We start from the raw sequence: 18,584 nt of genomic DNA, 5'->3' as shown, positions 1-18,584 counted from the left end.
AGAAATGCACTCGAAGCCTATAAAATGATACATGGGATCATATTTCCCCCTGCTCACTTGTTTTCTCGGAGATGTAACGTGTGTGAATGCAGCTCCTGTCCCCTCGGGCCACGGAGCTGATTCATGGCACGGGCTCTTTCCACCGAGCTTCGGGTTAGAGGAATGGAGTTTTTTTTTTTTTTTTTTTAATCAGAGAACAACCAAGCGTGCAGCCTGAAGCAGCAGAAAATCCTGGCATCGTGCAGCCGGCAGTAGAAGAAAATGCGGACCCCACACACACAAAACTAAATGCACAAATCAGTGTGCTCAAAGCAGCGAAGGGGCTAGGGAGTGATAATAAAACAGATCTTAGTGTTGTAGATTGAGCATTTATTTGCCATTATGCTCCCAAACAGGGGCCAAATTTAGCGTGCAACAGGATCAAGGTGACAAAAAATGCCTTTTGAAGGTGTATGCCCTGAACCATGCTACTGGGTTTGGTCGTAATATTGCATTTGTGTTGTGTTAATGGATATTAAGAAAGAAACATGGTATTCGGCGGTCATGTCGAGCACAGTGTGTGAAAGACAAAGTGATTTCTCTGTGATCTTCTTCTTTGTATTTTTGTGCAGACATGGGCACTTTGTCATGAAGCTGATGTGTAAACTCCACATTTCTGACACAGAGTTTCTCACCTACCTACTGTAATTATGAGTATTCATCGAACATCTATCCATTTCCCTTATACATTTATATAAATGCTCAGCACTTAACACAAGTCATCTTAAACTGCTATGTAAGTCATGTATTTTTTCAGGAGAACCTACCTTTACCTACATGTTCTCAGATGCCGCCCTGCCGTTCTCCAAGGCCACCGAGAACACAGAGACTGACCCGTTCTCTGCTGTGATTTGTGGATTCAAGAAGCTAATTAGTCACATAGGAGGCACTTTTGAGTGGATGTGGCTTGTTTTCAGTGGTTTGGCTGTGGCAGGCACGCGTCGCCCCCCCCCGCCTATGCGACCTAATCTGCTAACGAAATGCACCGCCTCTCTTTGAGTATCACAAAACGAGCCAGAGACAGTCAGGCCGTCGCTCACTGAGCATCCTCCAATCAGCTGATGAGGAAGCGGGCAGATCTTCTGGCTGGTCGGCTGAGGAACACTTCAGAGCTGATGAGGACGCTGCACTTGAGCTAACTCTATCCCTCCTCTTCTTCTCTTAAGTGCGAGTCTGCAGCGGAAGGCCTAGCCGGGCATGAATCCTGTTGCTTTTTACAGGGCCGTGCACCTGCATGTTGTTTTTACATCCACGGCTAATCCAGAGGAGCAGATGAGGCGTGATTGTCCCTTTTGAAAACAATCAGTCCATTTAGATCGAGACGTGCAAAGCCTTAATGAGCAGAAAAACAGTCCCTCTACTTTTTCTTAGGCTGACAAATAAAAAATGATGGTTATTACACAGAAATACACCATGAAACAGTGAATTTTAGTCATAAAAACGTTTGCCCTCTAAAAACATCACAGCTGGGTGGTCCTCATCGGAAACACTAAAAAAAAAAAAAAAACTGCAGCTGTTTTCAGTCATCCAGAAACCCGGTGGTTTTCGGTCCTACCAGCTAATTAATTGCAGGTAATTACATTCACCTGGCTTCCCAGTTGTAAATCAGTCTCTGATTAGCCGTCCCACTGCTTAGAATGAAAATTTGAAGCTCTGAAGACCGGGACTGTAATCACTGGTCGAAAGCCTTTTCTTTTCCACCAAAGGAAACCAAAGGGAGAGGCGTAACGCTGGTGAGCCCGGCGTCCTCTCACTTTGGGTAGGTAAAAGGATTCCCTGGCAGGCAAAAACAATTTCATTTGGACAAATTGGGGTGACACTTTTGGGGGATGTTACGCTCTTCTCTGTTGAGTTGTGAAGTGGATTGGGACACAAACATCATCTGCATTGCCCCCCCCCCCCCCCCCCCCCAATGCATTTAGGACAATGACAAGGATTTTTACTTCTGGAACCCGGGCCGTCCCAAATGACCCCCTTCACAAATCTATTCCGGCAGCACCTGCAATTTTAACCCTTTTTTTTGATCATTTTTTTGTTTTTTTGTAGTGCAGTTGTAATGATCGATTCCAGCTTTGCACATTGCAGTCTTTGATGCTCAGCTTATGATAACCATTTTGAAAATTTCTCCTGTTTAATTGCCCAGCTTTGATCATTTGTACATTAATAATTGATGAACATGGTCGCCACATTGGTATTATTGTGGTATTATTGGTATTATTGTGGTATTATTGGTATTATTGTGGTATTATTGGTATTATTGTGGTGGCTCCTGAGTCGGCTGTGTTCCCTGCAGAGTGCGCAGCTCAGCCAGATCGTCAACAGCCTGATGCCTCCGCTCAGCCTGTCGCCGCTCTCCAAGCAGCCCCAGGCCTGCACGGCCGTCAGCAAGAGAGCCTCCAGCAGGTACACACACACACACACACACACACACACACACACATACACACACACACTCTCTGTAATAGCTGCTGCACTCCACGGCTCCCTGGGAGTTGTGTATTGTGGCGCCTAGGGAACACTAATCCACCTTTTCACACCTTTGAGCTGCCGTGGTGACATAACAGGCCAAAGGGGAACATGCTGAACACAGATTACTGTTTATATGTAACAAGATGTCGAGGCGCTCGGGTCACACCGCCTCTGGAAGGTCACCGTGATTCACCACAGAGACATTAGCTGAAATTAGCTGAGGCGACATGAGCAGATCTGTGGATAGTGGCAGCGCTCAGGCTCAGCAGCAGGTTGTCAAATCCTACATGTTGGTTTGTTGTTTTCATTTTAGACTCATTACCTTCCATTCACTTACACACACTTCCTCCAACCCACACAGCTACATAGGATCTTTGTTCCAATCCTCTAATACGACCCAAAGGACCGTTTCCTGAGCGTCCTGGTGAGCGCTTGATAACAAGATAGCTCACTAGCCACTAAAATACTTGATTAAGGTTAGGGAACTGTTGGTCATAATGTTAAGGTTAGGGAACTGTTTATCATAATGGTTAAGGTTAGGAAACTGTTTATCGTAATGGTTAAGGTTAGGGAACTGTTGGTCATAATGTTAAGGTTAGGGAACTGTTGGTCATAATGTTAAGGTTAGGGAACTGTTTATCATAATGTTAAGGTTAGGAAACTGTTTATCGTAATGGTTAAGGTTAGGGAACTGTTGGTCATAATGTTAAGGTTAGGGAACTGTTGGTCATAATGTTAAGGTTAGGGAACTGTTTATCATAATGTTAAGGTTAGGGAACTATTTATCATAATGGTTAATTTTAGGGAACTGTTGGTCATAATGGTTAAGGTTAGGGAACTGTTTATCATAATGTTAAGGTTAGGGAACTATTTATCATAATGGTTAAGGTTAGGGAACTGTTGGTCATAATGTTAAGGTTAGGGAACTGTTTATCATAATGTTAAGGTTAGGGAACTATTTATCATAATGGTTAAGGTTAGGGAACTGTTGGTCATAATGGTTAAGGTTAGGGAACTGTTGGTCATAATGTTAAGGTTAGGGAACTGTTTATCATAATGTTAAGGTTAGGGAACTATTTATCATAATGGTTAAGGTTAGGGAACTGTTGGTCATAATGTTAAGGTTAGGGAACTGTTGGTCATAATGTTAAGGTTAGGGAACTGTTTATCATAATGTTAAGGTTAGGGAACTATTTATCATAATGGTTAAGGTTAGGGAACTGTTGGTCATAATGTTAAGGTTAGGGAACTGTTGGTCATAATGTTAAGGTTAGGGAACTGTTTATCATAATGGTTAAGGTTAGGGAACTGTTTATCATAATGGTTAAGGTTAGGGAACTGTTGGTCATAATGGTTAAGGTTAGCAAAATGTTCATTATAATGGTTAAGTTTAGGAAAAGGTCAGGGTTAGGCTAACGAAATGTTGGTTAACATTAGGTAGCTAATATTATGGGACATTTGCTGCTGTTAGCTAGCTAATGTTAGCTTTTTAAAACTGAACACTGCTGTAGTTTGGATTTGAACTCGGTCGGCTGAGTGGAAGACGTGTTGACTGACTCGTCCTCAACCCACCGACCTCCGTATGTGGACGTGGTGACTCCCTTAATGCTGCTCCACAGTGTTGTTATTTACAGGGCCACTAGAGGGCGCTTCACTGTAAAACAGAACTACACGCTGTAATAAAATGCTGGAGAAACGCGTACACTCATACAGGTACTGTATACCTGTGGCTAGTCAGCAGAGGGCGCTGTCTCACTAGCATGAAAAATGGACTATCTCAAATATTATAGTGCATTTAGACAGAGTTATTACAGCTGTGAATTCTGACTAACGCTCCTTGGCTAGGTTCCAGCTGAACTCAGGTCTGCGTCAGAACTGTGTGGTTTGTGGCAGGCATTGTGATTAATGATTAGCTGTGATTATTAATCAGTAATCAGTATGATCTGTGACATTATTACAGTGTTCATCACAGCCAGAACAGAAAGCTGCTGTAATTTACCTTTTTATCACAAAAAGACACCAATGATGCATTTTGCAGGTCAGTCTAGATATGATGCATTAATGGATGATTTCCTCAGTCAGCTGTGAATAGCAATGAAAAATATTTTGTTGACAGTTTGATCCCTGCTGAAGCTCAAGGCGCTGACATTTGCAGATGGAAACAGGCTGCAGTTGACAGGCTGTATGGTCCAAATGATCCTCTGGATCTGTCCTTCTTTAAACTGTGATATTGTTCATCTTACAGACAGAACATGTAGAAAACTTGAACCGGCACCAAGCCGGCTGTCATGGAGCTCACAGGCCTTTATGTAGGCCAAACCCTTTTCCAGTGCAGAGTATCTGCTGAAACAGCTGAAACAGTCTGACAGCTCAGTTCAGCTGTGCTCGAGATAAAATACAAAACGAATTGCAGACAGTTGTGTCAGAAAAAGTGGAGAAACATATACAGACAGAGGTTAGCCCTGAAGTGACCCTTGAGTGGAAACAAGGCAGTCTCTTTCAGGCCTGGGCTGTTTCTGATGTAACCCAGAGGAACAGCCCCGTCCCCAGCGTCCGGCCTGATTTGGATCAAAGTCAGCAGTTCAAGTCTTTCCTTCCTGTTGCCCTTTTAACTCTCTCTGTCTGACTCCTCCTGCTCCTCACATGGTGACTACCACTGTGTAGGATCTGCTGCTCCTTTCATGTCTTTCTGTCATTTGGGGAACGTGAACTGCTGTGAAAACCTGTTTTGCTCTTTTTCCAAATGATTGCACTGTAACAGCAGACAGCCATGTGCCCTTGGACATGTCAGACCTGCAGATGAACTGTATCAGATGGCCTCTGAATGCAGTTCAGATTCAAACAGTGCAGTTCAGGGTTGTCTTAACATGAACCTGATGAATTGGTAATACTAGATTTTTCTGGTCTCCCACTCACAAAAAAACAACTATATTGATGCATTTCCTACAGAAACATACATAAAATGACATTTGGCCTTGACTCTTCCCACAGAACAACAAACGCCCACAGCCTCTGAATCAATAAGATCTCTGCTGACTTTCTGACTTTCTCTGCTGTAGAATGGCTAACTAGGAGAGTGCATGCAGGAGAATGGAGAGCTCTGCCTGGTGTGTTGTCTTACCTCGGCTTGCAAATCTGAACAGGAACAATGCCAAAAGGCCAGTGATGTAAAATAGCAATTTGAAAAGGAAAATTCCAACATTATCTCCCCTTCTTAGACTTGGGCGAAAACCACGAGTAGCATGTGTCTCATGAGTTTCAGGGCCGCATTTCCAGGATGGTACTTCTAGGACTGAAGGCAATGTGACAAACTGGACATTTTGTGCATGACTGAGATTGTGCCGCCTGATGGAGATGATAAACTTCCTTGACAGTGGGTTTTGGCTTCAAGGGGGTGCAAAACAAATTTGATTTGGAGTCATAAAATGGGTTATGAAGTCTGGGGGGGGAAAGAGAGAAAGAGAGAGAGACTCCTACCACCTCGCTCACATCAGAAGCAAGTGAGTGATTGCCTGATGACATTGCCTTAGGAAGTGTCGTGTCGGGTTTGATGTCACAAAGTCACAGAAACAGGAATCAGTCATGTTGGGAGGGAGAGTGTACTTTTCCCATCGCGTTCATGACAAAATGACAGAGCACCTGTCTGTGGTGGGGAAATATTTGCCATCTCCACCTTTGCTTCTTTTCTTGAGGTTCTTGTAACTTGTGCTAAAAACAAGAGGACATAGAGAAACTCCTCTACTTTCAAGATAAGCCTTTCTACTTTCCCAAGCAGGAGCAACATGGAGGCTCTGTGCGGTTTCCAACCAAGAGCAGCACTTTGGAGGCGTGGTGCACCAGAGGCGGTGAAACAGAGGCAAAGAGACAGACTTTTTAACCCAAAGCAGCACCGCTCGCTCGACTCTCTGGTGCTCACGGTGACTGGGCATCTTCAGAAAAACTACTGGCTGCTGTTTATTTGCCTTGCTGCCCCTTGTTTTGCTCACTTGCATGGTGTTCTCCTAGAAAAAGGTGTAACCTTTAAGCGAGACGCTGCACTTCTAGCTGCTCTGAGGTGTTGCTCAAGCTAGCTGACCCAGTGGTTCTGCAGAAAGAGAATTGGACCCTTAGGGACAAGTAAAATGGTTCAGAATGGGATTTTTTTTGTTGTGTGAAATAATGTTTCTTTGCAGCCTCAATACCTCTGACAGTAATTAGGGGAATTGGCCACAAAATGGAACATGAAAGTAGGTTTTGGGGGGTTGTCAGTCAGAGAGTTGGAGGACGGCTGATGTAAGATGCTGTCATCTTGAGGCAGTCCGTCTGTCACTGCCTGTAATTGTCGTCTCAGTCAGATCTCTGACTTCTCCTCCTCCTCGTCCGCTCTCGTCCCTGCAGCGGCCAGTCAGAGGACGGGCTCGGCAAGAGGAGAAGGCTGGGAGGCCGCAGGAGCCAGCAGCTCCTCCAGGCCGATGCGTCGTGTGTGTGCGCCCGGACCCGACCTCTGCTCACCTACCACAAGCCCCGCCTCTTCTCCTTCCACAGCCACGGCTCCGGCGGCCAGCAGGTAGGCCTCCGTCCCGTCCTCACGCCCCAGCTGTCCGTCTGACGGCTCACACACACACACACACACACAGGAACTCTCTGCACACGTCTTGATTTATGTAACATGAATCTGTGCAACTGAAAGTGTGAACAGCTTGCTCTGCATATTTGCCGCCTTCGACCTGTAAATCTGTCAGTTAAGATGCTGCCTTCATTTCTTCAGCTGCCGTATCTTTTTCATTGTGTTTGGACGGTGCCGTGACTCAATACTCCTCAGTCACATTTTAATCTTGTCTTTGCTGCTGTGACAAGCCAATTTACCCAAAGGTGCATGTAAAGTTTAATCTGGTCTAATCTAAAATATAATATGGCCTAATTCATCTAATGTCATATGTAAAGTCTAATCTGATCTAATCTGATCTGAATTTGTCTTATGTCATATGTGAAGTCTAATCTAATCTAATCTGATCTAAAATAATCTAATCTAATTAAATTGATCTAAAGTGATCTATTTTAATGTAATCTGATCAAATCTAGTCAGATTTTCATAAGGAATCCCATATGATGCTGCTCTATATCAACATGTACATATACACAGTTTAAGGTGATCTAATCTAATCTAATCCAGTCTAACTGAATCTGAACTGATGTAATCCAGTCTAATATAATGTCCTGTGTAAGATCTAATCTAATCTAGTTAGATTAGATTATTTAGTTTCAAATTCTCATGAGGAATCCCACATGATGCTGCTTTATGTCACCATGCTGTCATGTTGCAGAGCTGGCTTTAATCTGATGAATTCTCATGAGTTATTACATGATCAAAGAAAACATGTCGTGTGTAAGATGTCAGTATTCATTCATTCATTCATTCATCTAATAGATCTGTGTCTATATTCTCCATGTAAAATTCTCTCATGCAGACTTTTATCAGTTCAGTTTATTGAGGATGACGAAACATCGACACATCAAGCAACACACAGTAATACACACTTAAAAATACAGCAGGAATAAATGTAGAACAATACAGTGCAGCTGATGCCACAGCACATAGACATTACATCTGCAAACACAAGCTGCATGACCAGGCAGAGAAAACATGTTAAACAGTTTAAACTGGTCACATGCTGTCTGCTGTGGCTCCGCTGTGGCTTCTGTCTTCTGTCTCCTGTCAGTCCCACTACATTTACAAAACGCTGCCTACAAGCTTTTCCAGTGGTGGAATGCTGTGCTACTAAAATAGTTCACCAAATTAAATGGGAATTAGTGTGTAAAGCCGGACACCTGGTTTTAATTAAACTATAATATCTCCTGGATTAGCTTCAAGTGGACTAATGCATGTAATCATTTGGAAGCTCGAACCTTTATTTAGCCAGGGAGGATTGCAGGGCAAATATGCTTTTTATAGCAATGACATAAAAACATTATGTTTTAGTTTGCAGAATGAGGAATTGAAAACTTTGACAAAATATAAACACCTTTTTTGCTTGACAAGCACATTGTAATTTTCCACTGAGAGCTAAAAGGCCGTTCTTTTTAATATTCCTTATGGTTCCACATGCTGCTTTATGTGCAGCAACAGCCTTTGGCTCTCAGTGTAACAGCTTGCTGGTAGGTAGAGAACGCCGCCCTTACCAGGAAGTTTTAAATTAAATTAGTCACAAATCCGATGTTCAAATCAGTGCTACATCTGCCAGAAACTATTTCAACTAGTTTGCGATCAGCTCTGGCACATAAACCAAAGGAGTCCTTCCTGTAAGAGGGCAAGATTATGTAACGTGTTCATACCCTCGGACACCTTTTGTTGCCTTAAAATCGATATCAGCGCCTTTTTAGCTTCAATGTCAGTCCAGCTGAGTGCTGCTATTCCAGTCACCATGGAGCCGGGGCAGTTGTTGCTGCTATAATAAGAAAGGGCAGAGTGCCAGCTCCACTGTGATGTAAGCAGACAACAAAGAAAGCTTTTAGCAGCTTAATGACTTCAATCAGTGTGTTGAGGCTGAGAGCAGCTTCTCCAAGGCATTGTGACTCACATCCCAACAATACACAAAGAGCGAGCGAGGCGAGCGGAGCCCGCGGCCCGCGGCTGTGCTCCTGTTCACCGTGCTCACCGTCACATGCTGTGTCATGTAGGCTTTGTCTGCGTCTCTCCCGCAGGACTTGGAGAGCTCGTCCTCCACCCTGTCCTCGTCCTTCTCGTCGTCCTGCTCCTCCTGCGACCCCCTGTGCTCTGACCCCGCCTGCAGCTCCGGCAGCCCCCTGACCTCCAGCACCCTCTGCTATAGACCCCACCCTGTGTTGTCTCTGTCCTGTGGTAGGAAAGCAGCCTTACTTCCACTATAAAGATTACTGAGCTTAGTCAGCATCAGGTCTTCTAGACATGCAGAGGTAGGGCTGGGCGATATGGTTAAAATCAATATCATGACACTCAATATCGATATATGATGATATCACTCATGCATGCAAAAGCACATTAAATAATCAAATGATCATGTTCATGTCATTGCACCAAATGGTAATGTCAGGTGTGATGTCAAGCAGAGCTCCTCGCCAACTACTGGGAGGTATTTTTATTATACAAATGGAAACAGCAAATTTTGAACACTTTCCTCAGTATGGCGATAAAAAAGTTTTTATTTGGGGTCAAAACATTTTTCCAGTAAAGGAATTATGTGATAGGAATTCAGCTGTTGAATGAAAAGTTACCTTGGATTCATAATCAGCTCAGATTAGATCAGATTAATGGTTCGGTCTCAATTCTCCACAGTTTAACCTTTTGAAATGCAGAAGTCGTGGACAGGCTTTTAATTTGAAATGTGATATTTATTGTCCTGAAAAAAAAAAATCACTTTATTTCTTTTTATTTTTTACATTTAAAAAATATGACTAAAGTTCTTGTGATATTTGGGTGAAACAGCTCGTGTAGAAAGGCTGTAAAGCCTCTGGTGTAGTTTGACAGACATGAGGGAGGCTAATTAAAGTTTTGATGAAAAGAAAGTCCTGGTGTTGACTGCATTAAGCCTCGAGTGTGTGGCCGGCCCAGTTCTACATTCACCTCCTGCCTCCCTGTTTGTAGACTGTGAGCCATCTGGCATTCAGAGAGCAGCTTCGTCATGGATCACAAAACATGTGACTGTCTAAACCCGGTGATAGTTTGACCACATGGGTTCGCAGCGGAGGGGTGTGAGTTTTGTGTGATTTGCTCTCATGTAACGTTTGCGTGTCTGCTCGTCCCAGACACTCCTCTGTCCTACCACCTGCAGAGCGCCCTGGCCAGAGAGGAGTGGGCCCAAAGGCCTTTGGTGGTGAACGCCCAGCCGTCCAGCTCAGGGCCCGGCAGCAGACCGACACACAGCTCCACACCCCTGCACAACAGTAAGATCCTCCTGCACCAAACGCCACGGTCCACTTCCTGCTCTGCTTTATCCACACTGTGTTTCAAGGCAACGTCTCACCGTCTCTCTGCCTCTGGTACAGAGCAAGGCATCTGTGAGCGTCCCATCACTCAGTCATTTTATTTTTCCTTAATTTTATCATAAGTGCTTGGGACTCAATTTAGGGACTGAAATTTGTCCATATATGTTTTTTATTTTGGTTTGGGATTTATCCTCGCTGACTTGTGTCATTGATACAAAGTCCAGCAACCAGGAATACAAAGACAGCCAAACATGAAACGTATGAACGTCTACAGTCTGTGTGCGACTTGATATCTGTGAGAGCAAAGGAGGAAGCAGTAACAGTGTAAAATCCGGTTGTTTTTGCATGGATTTCATTCCAAACTGATTGAACAAGACAATTCATACAAGAGACAACACGTGTGTGCATGTGTGGAGGGCGTTATCCCCTAAGAGACGGGGTAGAACAACAGGGGCTTGGTTATTTGAAAAGTTGACCAGTCCCTGTGGATCGACTGGTCACAGCAGTGGTGAGGCCTCTCTGCACTCACAAATAAAGATAAACGTGTTCAGTATGCGGGATAATGTTGCCACAAAAATATGTATTTTTTTGCCTGCATGTTTCTGGGCTTGTTAAAAAGCACTGAGCAGTGTGCAGGGAGGAGCGGTCAGGGGTTTTGGGCAGCGGCGTAAAAGCTTCAGAAGTTTCCTGGGCTGAGTTCTAGTGTCCAGTTTAATTCTCGTCTTAGCCATGAGAGCATTTTGGGAAACGGGCTTGTGCTTGTTAAAGCTTTCAAAAGGCAGCGTTGGTCATGGCTTCCATGCTGTTCACTGCATGCGTCAGACCTGCGCTATGTGGATTCAAAGGATCAAAACAATGTAAACTTGGTTAAATATCACAACTAAAGCAAAAAAATGTATTTTTTCATGTATCTCGCCTGCAAGTGGTTGAAAAGCGGTTTCCTCTCCGTGTCCCTGTGGCCCGCCTGTGTCTGCGTCTGCTGATGATGGACGAGCTGAGATTATGTCATTTAACCTCACACTGTGATGCCTTGTAGCTCTTTTACAGAAACAAAACCTGGCTCCTCCAGTGTATGTAATATATAAGGTCAGTGAAATACATTGGGGGGTAAAGTGCATCTCACTAAGGCCCTGTTAACATTTATGATAAACACAGTTGTTGCTCCTAATTTTAGCTCTTCATTGGTGAAGTCAACCCTCCTGGGACTCGTGGGACTGCATCACACTCCCTCAAGGCTTCGGTGGCTTTTCAGTGGCCCGGTGTGCCTGAGATCACCTTTACAAAAACCTAAAGGGCTGCGCTCAGAATAAATATCTCATGAGTGCATACTTCATGACAGCCCTGAAAATACAGAAAGGTGCTGTTGCTCGTTCATACATGCAGTTAGTCATTTCAGTTGTGGGGCCCCAACATGCTGATGTGAACAGGCCTAATGCTATATGGAGCTCTTTCTCCTCTCCCTGGCTGAAAACCCAGTCTTATTATTATCTGCTTGCGCTCAGTGAAAAGAAACAGTATCAATGCAGGGATGAATAAAAAGGCTGCTTCAGAGTCCACTGCTGTGTCTACTTGTTGTATCCCTGCGGAGCGTCATAATTAGTTCCTGTCATGTCAGATGTCCCACTGGGTCTGTACGAGGCCTCCCGCCGAGCTGTAGATAGAAATAAAATCATCTGGGCTCTCACCAAGGTGACTGTGTGTGTGTGTAAGTGTGTGTGTGGTGAAGTGTGTTAGTCAATCATTAATCCACCTGTATACCCAGTTCTCTCTCTGAGCTCCGACTGCAGCGTTTTGATTGGCTCTCGCTCACAAGGTTTACCACCATCATCCACAGAGCAGGTTAATGATGCAGAACAACGGATCATCAGTTGATTTTGCGGGGGAAGAAACGGAGGGAAGGTGAAATGAAGGGAGTATTTTTTTTTTTCATAAGCTCTTTTTTCTTTTCCCAGAAAGTTACACATTCACACCGGTAGCAGGGAGCTGGAGCACATCAGCTGTGGCTGCATGGAGCCAAACCCTGTCTAACACACTGAAGCTAAAAATGAACCGCCGCAGTGAATTAACTTCAAACTTGAATACTCACAGGTGTGATAGATACACCTGGGTCACATGACCGACCATCACACTTTTTATTTTTTCAAAGTGTCTGAACATTTTTTTCAAAGGTGAATCACAAACAAATGTGAGTATTTCACATTACATTTTTCAAAAAAACAGCATGATTGATTACACAGAGTTACAAGAATGACACCTTTTCCCATAATTTCAACAGAAAAGCAGTCAGATCCTGTGTTTCATTAAGACCTTAATAACACTCAGCTGTGTTCAGCTCATAAATTCAAAATGCCTCACTTCTTAAGAGCTGGTTAATCAAACTGCCCCCCGTTGCCCTGGGTTACCCTCCTTCAGAGCCAACAAACTAGCAGCAGAAGCAGCAGACCGTCATTTTTCTCTTTGTGGATCCTCGCAGTGGAATAATCCACGTTAACGTTTCTAATGTCCGCCTCGTGCTCAGCAGCTGTTTGAGACGATACTCAGTTACATCAACATGCATGAAGCCACATGCACATTTCAAGAGGTGAATGACATGGAGAGAGACAGCTAATACATTCATTTATATTACATTTCTGTCCTGCATCGGGGTGAGTAAATATCTTAGTGTCCTGTGTATTTCCACAACTATAATGTCTACACACGTTCTGAGAGAGCCAATGGTCGTGTAGCTTCTTCTTTATCTGTTTGTTCTGTTGGCTTTAGGAATATGTAACAGAGAATGTTTGAGCCTTGAGAACAGAATAACTTTTGAATATTTGTATTTATCACAGCTGTGAGTGTTCTGTTTTGTTGAGCAAACCTGAGGAAGCACCAGGTGAAGCGCGATGTTCATCCTTAGGTTACAGTGAAGGTATTTCAATGTGTGGAGGTCAACTTGTCTCTTCACTGACTGTGAATACTGGCTGTGCACGGGGACCTCTGCTCACAGCCTCACACTGCTTTGTTAGTAGGAGAGTAAAAACACACATCCATCGCCCATCAAATAATTGTTTTCGTTCAGTACAAACTGCAGTACTCATACAGCCAATGAGGGAAAGGGGAGGGGCTTAAATGACATAATGGTTGAACAGGAAACTCTCCTGAGTCCGTCGAGGCGCCACACGTCGGTTTGGCATGAGAGGATGATGAGATGATCTTGATAAAATGATGAAAACCAGCGCCAGTGTTTTTCAGGGGGCGACGGTCCAACCGGTCCAACCACAGAAAGAAACAACAGGAGTTATCTCACCCCTCCAGAATTTCTCACTCCTTTTGAGAAAGAGTTACAGATATGGAGGGTGTGTCGATTCCCCTTTTCTTGCATGTTTTTTAGGGGCAGGACCACACACACTCTGCTTCAGCAATATTCCCAGCAGATGAAGCTGGATGTCACAACAGATTCAATTTAGGACATCAGTGGAAAACGGACATCAGTGTTATGTTTACACAAAAGTGGCAAAGTTTTTGAAGGAGGAACAAGCGCCATTTTCCCCCCTCTGTACAAACCACATCCACGTTCTCCCAAAACCCAGCTTGTTATCCAAGATAACAGCAGTCACACACAACAACGCCTTTAATCCACTTCACAGCTTCCTTCATGTATGATGGACGATGATGCAGACTACAGGAAAGTGCCTTGTTGATCGTGCACCATCCAACTGAACTGCTTTTTTTTTTTTTAAAGATTTTTTTTTTTTTTTTTTTTGGCATTTCTGCTTTATTTGACAGTCACAGTGGAGAGAGACAGGAAAGGCAGGAGAGAGAGAGAGGATGACGTGCAGCAAAGGACCTGAGGTTGGGTTCAAACCCCGGTCCCTGAGATCAGGCCTGAGCCCTGGTACATGGTAGTGTGCCCCGTCAGACTGAACTTCTGACCAGCTTGGTGTTGTGATGTTGTGGCCAACTTAAAAGTGACTGGACAGAATGACTAAAGGATCATGCGTGCCAAGGCTGCGAAACATAAAAAAAACAAATGTGAGGCTGTTGTAGAGCTGCGAGACATTCAGTCTGTTTGAAATGAATTAAAACCTAAGTCCTGTAGATCAGGGCTGTCAGGCTGTGTGGCAGGCAGAGCTGCACGTCTGCAGGCGTTCAGGTCCACAGGTGATGTCACTGATTGGCCACCTTCAGCCAGAAGGAAGGTAAATCCCCTGCTGGAGACTTTATTTGGAAAAAAGACTGTCAGCTCTGTGTGGCCACTGGTTAGGAGACGGAGAAGGAGTTGGAGGAGAGGGGGAGGAGGGGGGGAGGAGAGGGGGAGGAGGGGGGGAGGACAGAGGAGGCGCTGGGCCATAATAGGAAAGCTTGGAACATATTGGAGACGTCACCCGCCGCTCTGTTGATTTCCTGTCAGCTTGAATGACCACAGTCCACCTGAGCCAATGATTGATGACTGGAGCTAAAACCGGCACACACACACACACACACACACACACACACACACACACACACACACACACACAGAGAGAGAGAGAGAGCAGAAAGGTCAGCAGCTTCACTCTGACAGCCTCTACACTTTGTCTATTGCTTCCTCAGTCGCTGCGTCTGCCTCCCTTGTCTGTCATAACCTTTTCAGACCCAGCAAATCATTTCAGTAAGTCAGAGGAGGCAGAGGAGGCAGAGGAGGCAGAGCAGGCAGAGGAGGCAGAGGAGGCAGAGGAGGGAGAGGAGGCAGAGGAGGCAGAGGAGTCAGAGGAGGCAGAGGAGTCAGAGGAGGCAGGGGAGGCAGGGGAGGCAGAGGAGGCAGAGGAGGCAGAGGAGTCAGAGGAGGGAGAGGAGGCAGAGGAGGCAGGGGAGGCAGAGGAGGCAGAGGAGTCAGAGGAGTCAGAGGAGGCAGAGGAGGCAGGGGAGGCAGGGGAGGCAGGGGAGGCAGAGGAGGGAGAGGAGGCAGAGGAGGCAGGGGAGGCAGAGGAGGCAGAGGAGTCAGAGGAGGCAGAGGAGGCAGGGGAGGCAGGGGAGGCAGAGGAGGGAGAGGAGGCAGAGCAGGCAGAGCAGTCAGAGGAGGCAGGGGAGGCAGAGGAGGCAGAGGAGGCAGAGGAGTCAGAGGAGGCAGAGGAGGCAGGGGAGGCAGGGGAGGCAGGGGAGGCAGAGGAGGCAGAGCAGGCAGAGGAGGGAGAGGAGGCAGAGGAGGCAGGGGAGGCAGAGGAGGCAGAGGAGTCAGAGGAGTCAGAGGAGGCAGAGGAGGCAGGGGAGGCAGGGGAGGCAGGGGAGGCAGAGGAGGGAGAGGAGGCAGAGGAGGCAGGGGAGGCAGAGGAGGCAGAGGAGTCAGAGGAGGCAGAGGAGGCAGGGGAGGCAGAGGAGGGAGAGGAGGCAGAGCAGGCAGAGCAGTCAGAGGAGGCAGGGGAGGCAGAGGAGGCAGAGGAGGCAGAGGAGTCAGAGGAGGCAGAGGAGGCAGGGGAGGCAGGGGAGGCAGGGGAGGCAGGGGAGGCAGGGGAGGCCGAGCATGGGCAAACTGGTTGGGATCTAAATGAAGTGACAAAGACATAAATGGTGTTCCTGCATCAGAAGATGTGATCAGTAGTGAGACTCTTCCAGTGTTTTACATTGTTTCCATGTCAGATTCGTCACAGGAAGTTTGACCTGCATGTCCTTTCTGAGATGAGCACAGAACAGGGTTAGCACAGTATGCCAGACATGCTGCACATCGTGGCCTAAAAACATTTCATTTCCTGTGGCTCGTCGTCTTTGATTCCTCTCTCAGTGTTTCAGGCCTTTCATTAGCAGTAAATCAGGCTGTTTTTGAGTAGACTTGATGTCAGTCCATTAAAGATTGAAGTCTTTAATTCCAGGTAGCATTACAGACATGGTCTTCATTTTGGTTTTCTGACCCTGCAGATACCCTGACTCTGATAAAGCCTCAGGCGCGGTGCGTAAGCTCAGCCGGGCCTCTCTGACTGTGAAAATGAAGAATAACCGGATCGTGACATGTGTGTGCCCTCCTGTTTACCTGGCACAGGCTTAAGGCAGGGAAAAAAGAGGGATCAGGATGTGAGGAGCAGTCTTCTGCCTAACAGAACCCGTAGTTAAGGATTAGCTTTCATCAGCTATTGTACAGTTTAACCAAACCACGTAATCCCCTGGGGATTGGAGGGCGGTGAACGCAAGGGAAAATTCCTGTGGTGTACTGACTGTGTGTGTGTGTGTGTGTGTGTGTGTGTGTGTGTGTGTGTGTGTGTGTGTGTGTGTGTGTGTCTAGGTCACAGCTACAAGCATCATGCAAGGCATCGCAGGGAGGGAGTCCGGGGTGTGTCGCCCATTGAGTGGGCGGGCTCTGCTCAGATGCCACACAGAAGAGCCAATCAGAGGAAGAGGAAGAGACGACATCGCCACAGCGCGGCTGAAGGTGTGTGTGAAAGAGCTGCTGGGAAGGAGGAATACACACACTTTTAGGGAGATTATCTCACTTATTACTGAGGGTGGGAATCACATTACAAAATTATCTTGATACTTATGTCAGGATACCATAGTATTGTGATTTTAAATATTTTGCAATATTGAGTATTATGATAATATTTTTTGCGATGTATTGGGATTTATTACTTTTTTTTTTAAACTGCAAATTGTGTCCCCAAATAAAAAGTTTTCCAACATCTGTTTTATCTAATAAGAAGTTTTTAATTTGTTCATCTCAATTCAGTCATTTTTATTGCAGCAAATAAAAGATAAAGAGACCTAAAGATCCATGTGTGCCCAGCAGATTGGCTGGAAAAACTGAATTGTTGATTGTTGTTGTGTCTAAAACCCCAGCAGCTGAACATACAGCCTTACACGCAGTAACATCTGCTACAGTTCTCCTCTGCCTCAGACTTACTACTACTACTACTTTACTTTTATTGTCAGACACGAGTCTGAAATTTGTCTTGCACCTTGGTAGCTCCATTTACAAACATTTAACATGACACACATTTAACATGACATTTTACAAACAGCATTATACAAAAAAAAAAAAAACACATAGTGACTGAAGAACAATAACCCTTCACCGTGCCTCAGATCGAGGATTAAGCTCTGTGTTCAGTTTTAGGATTGACTGATGCACAAAAGAAACTGTGGAACTCTGTGTCTTCGGTTTGATGGTAATAATTTATATTCTCTGGTCAGGACGTGGTTGGGGTTCGAAACAATGCTGTTAGCCAGCCTCAACATGTTATTGTGGTAGGCTGACTCATAAAGTTCCACAAGTGGCTGACCCACAATCTTAGAGCAAATTTTAATGTGATGGAACGGTTTTGATTTTAACTTAGCAGACAAACACTTGTACCATGTTGTATTGCAATACTGTAAAACGCTCATAATAACGGAAGTAAAAAATAAAAGGAGAATGCGTTTGCTCGCTCCAACAGACCTGAGGCGGCGCAGAAAATAGACTTTTTGTTTTGTCTTTTTGATGACAGATTCAATATGGTCTTTCCAAGAGAGCAAATTGTCAAAAACTACACCCAAATATTTATATGAGAGTACCTGCTTTGTCTCCTCATTATGGATAACCAGATGGGCTCCATGAGAGTCAGATAGGGGACCAAAAATCACTTCCTCTGTCTTCTTTGTATTCATTTCAAGAGCATTATTATCGCACCACTCAACCAGTTGTTTCACACCTTGTTGGTGCAGCCCAGGGTTGCCTGTGCTGCTTAAAAGAGATATTAAGGCCGTATCATCAGAGTATTTTATGATATATTGATTTGGTGTGTTTGAGCGACAATCGTCAGTATAGAGAGTAAAAAGTAAAGCTGAGCTCACGCAACCTTGGGGGGCCCCAACATTGGTGGTGATGGCAGATGACAGAGCTTTATTTACCTTTACAATCTGGACTCTGTTAGTGAGAAAGGAAGCATACCAGTGAATCAGATAGGGATTGACTTCCTGCTGGACCATTTTTAACAACAAAAGATCGACTCTAATGGTATTGAATGCTGACGAAAAATCCAAAAAGCTCATGAGCTGCCCCTGCAGAAAGCATGTTTTACACAGCCCTGCTACTCCTCTGACCGCCCCCCCTTCCCTCCACTTAGTTTTCATTTTAAAGATTTATCAACACTGACAATTTTATTACTAAAAGGTCCGTCCCGCTGGTCCCCTGCTATCCCTCATCACAGTGT

General features: G+C 45.1%; 1 protein-coding gene across 5 annotated transcripts in view; it reads left to right on the top strand.

The window, feature by feature from the left end:
• kansl1l (KAT8 regulatory NSL complex subunit 1-like) overlaps positions 1-18,584 on the top strand; it is a 44,083-nt gene that overhangs the window by 13,782 nt on the left and 11,717 nt on the right. For all 5 annotated transcript variants that reach the window (XM_030081706.1, XM_030081705.1, XM_030081704.1 and 2 more), the window contains exons 5-9: positions 2,333-2,442; positions 6,886-7,054; positions 9,190-9,346; positions 10,270-10,407; positions 16,682-16,828. In XM_030081706.1, the coding sequence (XP_029937566.1) occupies positions 2,333-2,442; positions 6,886-7,054; positions 9,190-9,346; positions 10,270-10,407; positions 16,682-16,828 (721 nt within the window). The remainder of the gene's footprint in view (positions 1-2,332; positions 2,443-6,885; positions 7,055-9,189; positions 9,347-10,269; positions 10,408-16,681; positions 16,829-18,584) is intronic.

This window comes from Myripristis murdjan, chromosome 21 (assembly GCF_902150065.1).
Source record: "Myripristis murdjan chromosome 21, fMyrMur1.1, whole genome shotgun sequence".
Taxonomy (NCBI): Eukaryota; Metazoa; Chordata; class Actinopteri; order Holocentriformes; family Holocentridae; genus Myripristis; species Myripristis murdjan.
This window is presented reverse-complemented; position numbering and strand designations above follow the sequence as displayed.